This window comes from Rhodamnia argentea, chromosome 7, assembly GCF_020921035.1.
Source record: "Rhodamnia argentea isolate NSW1041297 chromosome 7, ASM2092103v1, whole genome shotgun sequence".
Classification (NCBI taxonomy): Eukaryota; Viridiplantae; Streptophyta; class Magnoliopsida; order Myrtales; family Myrtaceae; genus Rhodamnia; species Rhodamnia argentea.
The window spans coordinates 9027900-9038171 of NC_063156.1; the positions used below are offsets into that span (position 1 = coordinate 9027900).

At 42.6% G+C, this 10272-nt stretch overlaps 1 protein-coding gene across 1 annotated transcript; it reads right to left on the minus strand.

Annotated features, from left to right (window-relative positions):
* Window positions 1-3395: 3395 nt before the first annotated feature.
* Window positions 3396-6993, minus strand: LOC115730676 (wall-associated receptor kinase-like 1). The gene is made up of 3 exons (XM_048282589.1): window positions 6067-6993; window positions 5081-5227; window positions 3396-4621 (listed from the first exon to the last, which is right to left on the minus strand). Exons 1-3 carry the CDS (start codon window positions 6965-6967, stop codon window positions 3396-3398), a joined length of 2274 nt encoding a protein of 757 aa, XP_048138546.1. The 5' UTR covers window positions 6968-6993.
* Between the last annotated feature and the right edge of the window lie 3279 nt (window positions 6994-10272).

Consider the following 10272-nt stretch of genomic DNA (forward strand, 5'->3'; position numbering starts at 1 on the left):
GGTTCCATACTCGGAATCTGAAATATATCATATTATAATCGGTTCTCAATTTTTAGAAATTAGAACCTACATTATTTTTTTGGAACCAATTCTCGAACTTATCTTATTTTTTTGATCCGGTTTCGGGATCTACTTGAAATTTTTTTTTGCCTTTTTTGATTTTATTTTTTACAGCAAAACAATTTGAGCAAAAAACCGCTCCAGTAAAAGATGATCAACATAAATCCCTTTCCGCAAAACACGTAGTCACGTACAATTATAAACAATGAAAAGTTGAAACATGTAGCCACATATAATTATGAAGAATAGAAAGTTCAAATATGTGACGTAAAAGATAAATTATAAAACTCCGTTCCTCATTCATCAAAATAAATTTTTAAACTCCATTCTCCATCCATCTATTACTGCAAAGAATAGAGAAAGGGGCTACAAAGAATAAAAAAGAGATAAATGAGACGACGCGGAGTTAGGATCTAACTTAAAGAAATTATGTTATTTTTACTTAGCTAAGAACCGGTACTATAATAGATCTGATTCCTGTATGGGTCTTCACTTGAAATAAAAAACCGAACCTTTTCAAGCCGATTCAAAAAATTTGGAACCGAAAACTAGACTTGCTCACGTTGGAATTGGGAACTAGACCCTTTTTTTCGGGCAGCCCAATCTGATTTCCGATTTTGTCCGGTCCGGTTGCATGCCCTACCCTTAACTAGGGCCCGCAAAAATTGACGGCTCTAGTTGAGCAGGTCAATCACGAGTTCTGTTCTAGGCAAGTGGGCATTGACACGTGTTACTTGTTGACCTAGTGTACACCCAAGGGCCCAGGCAAACCGGCACAAGGGCCCGGACATGCGGCTTAGAAATTCAGGACACGGCCCACAATCAGGCCCAAAACAGGGCACGGGTAGCTGGAACAGGGCATAACAGGGCCAATCCGGGGCTGTTCGTGGCTGTTCCCGTGGCTATGGCTGGTGGTGTGCGGCGGGAGTGGCTTGGGGGACCTTGAGGGTGTCGAGGGAGGTTGATGGTGGCCCACAGTGGTCGGAGCAGGGTGGAGGAGGCGGCTGGAGTGGTGAACAGAGGGTGGAACAGGGCAGTACAGAGAAAACAGGGGCAGAGCAGACTGGTACGAGGCTCTCGGGCTGCTGCTCCGAGACGGGAGCGTGGTGAGGTAGCTAGGGGTGTTCAGAGGAGGGCGAGGAGGTGGTGTGGTGGCGGTTATAGCGGCAAAGGGAGGCAACCAGAGGCAACAGCAGCTCGGCCAGTACCAGGACGAACACAGGGGACTCAGTCTGTGGAAGCTGTGAGACGGTAAACGGCGACTGCGTGAGGCGGCAGGTGGTGGCTGTGAGTTAGGGGAGTGGTGGAGGTTCAATGGAGGCTGCGGGTGAAGCTGGACAGCAAGCTGGGGCCAAAAGCAACGCCAAATAGAAGCTGCAACAGCAGCGGAGACAGAGCACAGAGCAGAGGAGGCTTCGGTGGGGCTGTCTCGCGGCGGCTACGGTGGCTGCAGGCGGTGGAGAAGGCGACGGTGGGTGGTGTGCGGCAGAGCTGGAGGTGGTGAAGGCGTCGGGTAAGGAAGGAGGAGGTGGTGGTGTGTCTCGGCCAAGAAAGCAGAGAATGGGAGAGAGAGTCGGTTGGGGGGGTTGTTCACGTGAGGGGGAGAGAGAGAGAGAGAGAGGGTAGTCTAGAATTTTGACTTGGGGGTGACTCATGTGATAAGGTGGGGTCCACATCTTAATTGTCTTGTCCTTTAATTCATAAAACCCCAGGGGCATTTTGGTAATTTTGCAATTTGGCTGGGGGTATTTTGGTCATTTTGCAACCAAGGGTAATCCTAACATCCGGCAATCCGATGGAGGGTAATTTAGTCCGATCTCAAGTCGTTTTGGTCGGAACGAGGTTCGGGTACGAGGGTTTCTAATTCCAAGGCGTGACGACTAATCGATCGAACCATAATCCAATTCGATTGACGATTCATGACATTTCCAATTTCCGTCACTTAATTCTTAGAAATTCAATTCTGAGCAACAAACTATAATTCAGAGTCTTTCCATAAGCTAAATTCTACTAATAATAAATGTCGGATTTTCAAGGCGTCACAAAGAGGAGAGGAATGAGTATCGGGCATAAGATGGGAAAACAAGGTTAAATAGTTCTTCAAAAATTTCTAATTTTTTTTTGTTTTAATTGCTAGTACCTAACTAATAATTATATATACTTTAGGTGGTCCAGTCCGGTTCCATCCACCATGGAACTGGGGACTGGATTGGATTGCCTCTCTTAAGGACCGGACCAACCTGGCTGGTCCGATCCGATCTCGATCCTATCCAGGCCGGTCCGGTTCGTTTTGCTCATCCAGTTGAAAGTGCACACTTTGTAAAATTTGGAAATGAACAGACTGCTTCCCTATATTTGTCCCTGTCGAAACAATCACTATGCTACTAGCTGATGTAAGCGGTGGTTCAGGCTTTCGGCACATTTCGACCTGCAACCAACAACTACCAAATGTGTTGTATTCACTATTGGCACGTTGTTCTAGCCTCCTTTTTTATTTATTTATTATTAGTCTAGAACTAAACGTGGAAATCTCATTTGGAGACAAATAAGGGCTTGAAAAGACTCGAACTCAGGACCTTCGTAATAGAATATTTAAATTTTGAACCACACATTTTTCTGACAATTTAAGCTTTTAGAACAATTGGGAGATGTCTCACAAAATCTCATATAGGTATCCCCTGTGAGAGAGGAGTGAAATGATGAGAACTCGTAATCCCATCTTATTTGGTCCTGGGAACCGTGCTGTTTTGCCGGCAGCCGATCTCATCCCAGTCATTGAACTGACCCTCGGCTCAAATTCCTAAGGGGTGGGGAAATGTTGACGTCCCGGCATTTTTCAGTACATTTCCGGGCTTGGAATTCCAGGTGCAGCTCCTGGTGCTTGTCCTGTGAGGGAAACCAGGAGCAAACGAATTTGAAAAACCGAAATCTGAAGTGACTTTCACGTTTGGCAAGTGCATGGACCTAAATCTATGGAGAAAGGGCATATGGCTGAGTCCCTTAATTATTGGTATTTAAGTGGAAGAAGAAGAGACTTTTCATGCACTGTACGAACTTTGATGCATTGTTTGATCACGCTCCCGTTCGTTATTTGAAATTGATCCCATCATGTTTCTGAAACTGAAATCGAGTCACAGCTCTTTTCAACACTGATTTAAAAAAAAGAAAAGAAAGAGTACAAATGCAACCGTAAGGATTAAAGTATTCATGGATCCTCGCGGCACAATAATCCCTTTCATGACACACGAACGGAAAAGATCTATTTCTGGTGCCGCTTGTCTCTGCATGTGTAGCTGGACGTTCTTGCAGGCGGATAGTGCTGGAAAGAGCTGCCTTTACCATGTTTCGCAATGTGCGAATGGCTGCACATCGGAGAATGTTGTTACATCCAAGTCCACATGATAAGACTCGCTAGATGTGAAACTAGTGTCGTGAGATTCGGTGGCCTCGACGTCTTCTTGATCTTGCAGGAAATCCGAAGTACTTCGCTTCTGTTGGAAATCCAACGGATTTCGGAGTTTCATTATTCGCTCCAACTCCATTGCCACTTCCTTCATCGTCGGCCGGTTCCTCCCAATTGAGTTTAAGCACCTTCTTGCGAGGTCAGCAACTGCTGCAATCTCTTCTTCCGTACCCTCCTCCAAAACTTGAGCATCAACCATGTCGAACGCAGAATCTTCTTCCATAGAGATCATAAAGTACGCCGCGAGGTTTCTTCCTTCTTCTTCCTCCAGCCGAGAGATTGGCTTTCGCCCCGTCAAGAGTTCGATAAGGACCACTGCAAAGCTGTACACATCGCTTTTGTCTGTAAATTGGCTTGTTTGGAAGTACTCTGGATCCAAGTATCCGAAAGTCCCCCGCACCAATGTGGTTACGTGAGTTTGATCGAGAGAAACTGACTTGGAAGTGCCGAAATCTGCTACTTTTGCCCGATATTTCTCATCCATGAGAATATTGGTGGACTTGATATCTCGATGATAAATGGGTATAGAAGCCGCAGAATGCAAGTAGGCTAAGGCTCCAGCGATTTCAGTTGCAACTCGTAGGCGCATGTCCCATGGCATTTGAAATTGCTCATTTGGGTCATGTAGACATTGGTACAACGTCCCATTTGGTATGAATTCATACACTAAGAGAGGAATTTCCGTCTCCAAGCAGCAACCTAATAGTCTAACAATATGCCTATGATTGATTTGCGAGAGAATGACCACCTCATTGATGAATTGTTCGACCTTTTCCTTGTCTATCACTTTTGATTTCTTGATAGCAACTATCCTTCCGTCTGTTAACATTCCTTTGTAAACAGTACCCTGTCCACCTTGCCCTAGTATCCTATCCTTGTTGAAACGATCCGTGGCCTTCTCCAAGTCCTTGGAATTGAATAATTTGCTCTTCTCAACATTGCCTTCGGGTGAAGACAGCTGTTGTTGCAACAAAAGACCACCGTTTCGTTTAAAGTACTTCTCTTTGAGCTTAGTTTCTCTCCTCTTTTTGATGAGTCTGTACAACCACCATGAGAAAAGCAACAAATCTCCTAGCGCTCCAAGGCCTGCTCCGATGCCTGTGGGGGTAAAAATTTGTACGATACAAGGTCAGAAAAACTCTCCTAGAAATAATTAAGTTGTTTCTTCAGCTGGAATTTCGTTTAGTGGGTCACTCTAATCAATGTGCAACCGATCAAGCTGGCAAGGCTTTCGACATTCTTGACACTACGTGGTACGTGGAAAAATGAACCCAAAAAAAAAAAAAAAAGAGGGAAAGAACTTTGCATATGGTTGGATAGATTTCAACCAGCAACACAACTAGTATTTTCTCATGCAATATACATAAGCACAGCACGCAAGGAAAGTTTCTTGTGGCTGCAATCATCACAAGTGAACATATGCTAATGTTAGGATGAAGGGTAAACTGAACTTCTTTCTGTATCTCATATGAACAAAATTTAAGCTATGGTATATCATGGTTGAAAACAATAAGCGCATGAGGAAGTCTATGCATATAGATTAGAAGATTTACATACGGATAACAAAGAAGGTTGCTCCTTTTTTAACATCGGTCCTTCTACCATCAGTTGTTCCATTGTCGGGGACGCAGTCATAGCCGCCCAGAAGGTCGACACAGCCATTAGGGCAAAGAGTTTGATTTGGATCTGGACATGCGTTGATATCTGTGGAAAAAAGATGAAAAACAAAAAGGTGTTAGCGGTGCATCCATCTCCATGAGTAAATTGAGGATGCATTCACTGTGAATAACACTGAGGCAGCAAAAAATAAAAATAAAAAAAAGGGAGAAAATGCTTTTAATACTTCCTCTTCCACGTGAGATTAAACAAAAGCTCCATCCCTTTAATTATTGCCACAAGATTTCACATTTCATTACCAATCAATTTTTCGTAAATTATGAGTATCAACCTTACTTTAGCATTCATGTATTCTGGGCTATTCGTGTAGGCTTGTCCTTTGTTCAGCTGTAACACCTTTGCACCCGTTGTGACACACCCAAGTGTCATAATGGGTACGAGGTTTTTGTGTTCAGCTACCTCTATGTAATTTGCGCCATGAAAAGTGAATATACTACTTACTTTACCAAAAAAAAAAAAAAAAAAAAATTCCCTTACTTTAGCATGGTTTTGGTTATTCAAGAACTTCACATTCATTAATATCTGATGACAAATATAGAATAAGTGTATTAGCAGTAAAACACATCTCTTTGGGTAAAAGCAGCAAGACTAGTAGGTCGCATTTCCTCATAAATTGTTAATTCGCTGGCTTAAAATATGATACGAGAAGACCGTCATGCACCCCTTCATTTCCAGTAAATTATTATCGGTCTAATCAATTTTGTTCAAAGTTGCGTTCACTTTGTATAATCTCGGACAGAAAAATAAAACAAAAGGAAGGCAGAAAAGCATGCATGTGATTGTTAAACAGTGTGAATGCATTATTTTCAGGGAAAAAATCTGGGAATGAACAAGCCACTTCACTGTGATAACATCAAGTACGTTACCTCGGCATCCTCCAATAAGATAGGGGTTACCGCCGAACCCCGGACGGCAGAGGCACTGCATAAATGGCATTTCACTTTCATATTGATTATTTGCGTTGCAGATGCTCCAGTATTCTCGCCCCATAAGCTCAAGCGCATAGTTGGTATTGTTTGCAATTCCCCATTCCAACACCACTGGAACCGTATTATTCAGTCTCAAATCATATAAATCTACAGAGTCAGACCTCGAGAACCATGATATATCTGCCAGGAAAGCGTACTGGCACCCTTGGTGTCCGCCTTCCTCTTTGAATTCCACATCAAAGCGCTGCAGGTTAGAGGGGGGCGAAGTGTAGCAGCATCCACCCCTCCCAGAACAAGCACTATACCGGCTAATGTTGGTTCCAGCACATTTCGACCTGCAACCGACAACAGCTGATTCTGTACTCTTCACGATTGCCACGGTGTTGCAACCAACTGACGCAAAGACGTTCGACGTCTGGGAGAAGACAAACTGACTTCCTTCGAGGCTCACCGGCATACCAACTCCGTCCCCCCTGCAGCTTGCATTTGAGTAAATTACTGGAACACTGACGCTAATCATGCCGTTCGTGTATTCACCTCCAAATTCACTGTAAGGTTCCCTGTAAAAGGGGAGTGAAATGTTGAGGACGCGCAGCCCAATCTTGTTTAGAATGGGAAGCGTGTTGTTTTGCTGGCAGACGATCTCGTACCAGTCATCCAGGAAACACCCAGCTCCTAATCCGAAGGGGAAGGGAATGACGACGTTCCCGCATGTTTCAGAACAGTTAGGCCTTGCAAGACCAAGTGCAGCTCCTGATGCTCGTGCCGCGAGGGAAACCAAAAGGAAAAGGACTTGAAGAACCGAGTTGGACATGATTTTCACGATTGCAATGTCCATGAACCTAACACTTACGGAGAAAGGCATATGGGCTGAGTCCCTTGATATAGTTATTCCAGGGGCAAGAAGGGAAGAATATTCATGTTCTGGGTGTTACTTCCTAGTATCTTTCAGGATGCTTCCTTGAGGATGGAAGTAGTTGTAACATCTACGTATTTAACGACTCAACTATTGTTCTACTACTAGTTCGAATTCTCAGTGATCACCACAAAGAAATCAAATATACAAAACAGACGGAGTAGTGCCATCGCATGACGCAATACATATTAGCGAAAAGCAATTTTTGTTTCTTGGATGTGCTTCAATCAATAATCATGAGCAAGTCTTCCGTTGTGACAAAAATAAGACATGAGTGCTTGGACAGCCAGGCCTCCTTCGCATCTAGGATTTTCCAGTTAAAAAATGAAGGAAAGGGTTGGAAATTCACCGGACTACATCTGCACCATCTTTCTTTTTTTCCTATGACCCCTTTAATGGAAACTTTGATAAGGCACCTGCATATAATTTGAAGTGACGCTTTGTGTGATTAGGATTCAAACGAGTTTTTCTGATTGACTCCTGTTTTCTCCGAGGGAATTAAGATAACCGCGTCCTTTTATTATGTATAAACTTGATTTTGCCCTTTCAACATCTCCATTCTTCACTGTCTTCGAAACTTGAAATGTACTACCTCAGCCGTAAATGCTACTGTCATGTACAAAAAAATGAAACGCGGGCAGAAATTGGTACAAAAGGCAATGTTTGCGTACAAAAAGACCAGTAACCAAGCACTTGTCTGTTCACTCTTTAAATTCAAGGAAGTTAAGAGAGGTCTGTAAACATTTTGCTTTTGCATTGTTGAAACATTTTGTCTTTCAAACATTAGGGGAGATCGGGTAGTTTCACTTGGAAGCCTATATCGGATTTGATCATGATATAGATCGAAACATATTTCTTTTGCATTCTTTTTAATGACGAGGAAGTTCATCTTTAATAGACAAATTTCGCTTTTATGAACCAAAACCTTGAGAAATCTTCCTGGATCACCGGTCCATTGACCTAATATGCAATCACAGCCGTTGAGCGAAGTGTGACTCTCAGATGGGTTCCACATGCTTAGCGGCTATGATGGGAGGGGTCCATGTAGACCTGGATCCAAAGAATGATTCTGCCCAAGACCCGTCGAAAACGGGTTCACTTAATTTACCATCTAGATGGAACCAACTTGCACATAAATGAACTCGGAAAGACCGGCATGGTGTTTATGATGGGAGGGGTCCATGTAGACCTGGATCCAAACAATGATTCTGCCCAAGACCCGTCCAAAGCGGGTTCTCTTAATTTCCCATCTAGATGGAACTAACTTGCACGTAAACGAACACGGAAAGACCGGCATGGGTGCGAATTAATGAACGACTTGGAAAGACAGACCATCGACTTAGTCTCCAACTCCAACAGTGATAGGACAGACTTTCCTCAGCGACAAGCTTCTTGTGGATGTCACTTCCTCATTGACTTCTCCAAAGAGCATCCCAATCCATTTCATTAGATGTGGAAGTCTGTCATCTTTCTCTTCTCTTTTTCCTAGAGCCTTCTTCGCGCCGGCCAAGATGTAACATGGTCGGTTTGATTGGAAAAGATTTTCAAGAAATGCCACATTTTTTTCGCGAAACAAAGGAAGCATTATATTGTTTTAGTATTCTGTTATTGACTTGAGTTCTCAGCCATCACCACAAGGCAATCACATAGACAAAATAGACAGAGAAGGGCTAGAGGACGTATCGCATGACACAAACGATTGCATACTCAAACTATTTCGGCGGAAGTTAATTTTTTTTTCCCTGTGAAATCGTTTTTACCTTGAGAATCAAAAGTAGATTTTGTAATATGAAACTTTTCTGCTCCTTCCTGACCACACAATGAGGAAGTATTTCCTTAAGACAAGAATAAACGTCATTGCTTCTTGGACAGCGAGATCTCCTTTGCTTCTGGGATTTGCCAACAAACGTCATAGGATATTATAACTGTAGAGCAAGTTTTCCTCACGGACTCCTATTTTCCTCAAGCGAATTAAGATAATCGCGTATTTCTTGTCCTTTTATTTATTTATTTATTTTGGTAAGGTAAGTGTGTATTGGACTTATCAAAGGGCTAGGTACAAGAGAGAAACCCGGACACAAAAAACCAAGAACCATGGGTGACACCATGAGTGCCAGAGATGGTTCAAGGGTGAACCGGTTGCAAAATACATATGAACAAGAAGGCCGCATTAGCCTAAAGCAAACAACAAAAATAGGAAAGGAGAAGGCTAAACATGTAGCCCAAACAAAGGAGAAACCACGGAATAATGGAACAAAGATATTGTGACACCCTTGCTTCTACCAATACAGAGAAAATGAGTCATTTTATCCGAAAGACAAAATGACTCATTTGGTGATAACAATCGATGGCCTCAAACACAAACCATCACCCTAAGGTGAACAAAAGTTTCAAAATTTGAGTGTTCATGCACAATGTTAGATTTGCAATTGTATGGGTCATATTGCTATCGATTGTTATCACCAAATGGACTATACCTATCAAGGCCGCCATCCCCTGGCAAAACTTGCAATAATGGCAGCCACTACCTCCACCCCACTCAACACTTGGAACACCGACACTGGAGCCACTCATCATCTCACCCTAGAGCTCGAAAATCTCCTCGTTTTAATTGTTTATGATGGTAATAACATTGTTGAGATAGGTAATGGCCACGGTATGCCCATTGTACATGTGCACCACCATCTCATCCTCTTTATCACCTCTTCATCTCAAATCTATATTTCATTGCCCCACAGTTTTGCACAATTTACTCTCTGTTTATTGCTTTTCCAAAGATAACAATTGTCTCTTTAACTTCGATCGATACCCTGTTGTTTTATATTTGATAACTCTAACCATAAAGGGTATCGTTGTATGGATCTCTCATCTAGTCGAATATTTATTCTCGTCATGTTGTTTTTGATGATAAAGAAAAAGAATTATTGGTTCTATGTGAATACAAAGCCATCTTTCATTTTCTCCGTAACCTATCTCCTCATTTACAACCAACAAAAGAACTCTTGAATGAAAATGGAAAGGACATGTAACTCTAGTTCCTTCGGAAATGGTAAGATCCATCACTAAGATTTATCTAGAAAAGTAACTAACAACTCCGAATGTTAGTGGTTTGAGTTCTAAGCCATCGCCACAAAGCAATCGTATATACAAAATAAACGGAATTGTGCTAGGACGTATCGCATGACATAAATTATTGTATACTCAAATAATATTAGCAGAAAGCAACC

Excerpts from the sequence above, each read along its gene's own strand:
- LOC115730676 (XM_048282589.1), bottom strand. The coding sequence starts at position 6,967 with ATGGACATTGCAATCGTGAAAATCATGTCCAACTCGGTTCTTCAAGTC. Across the intron at positions 5,228-6,066 it reads TCTTATTGGAGGATGCCGAG|ATATCAACGCATGTCCAGAT; the intron begins GTAACGTACTTG and ends TTTTTTCCACAG. Across the intron at positions 4,622-5,080 it reads AGCAACCTTCTTTGTTATCC|GCATCGGAGCAGGCCTTGGA; the intron begins GTATGTAAATCT and ends TTACCCCCACAG.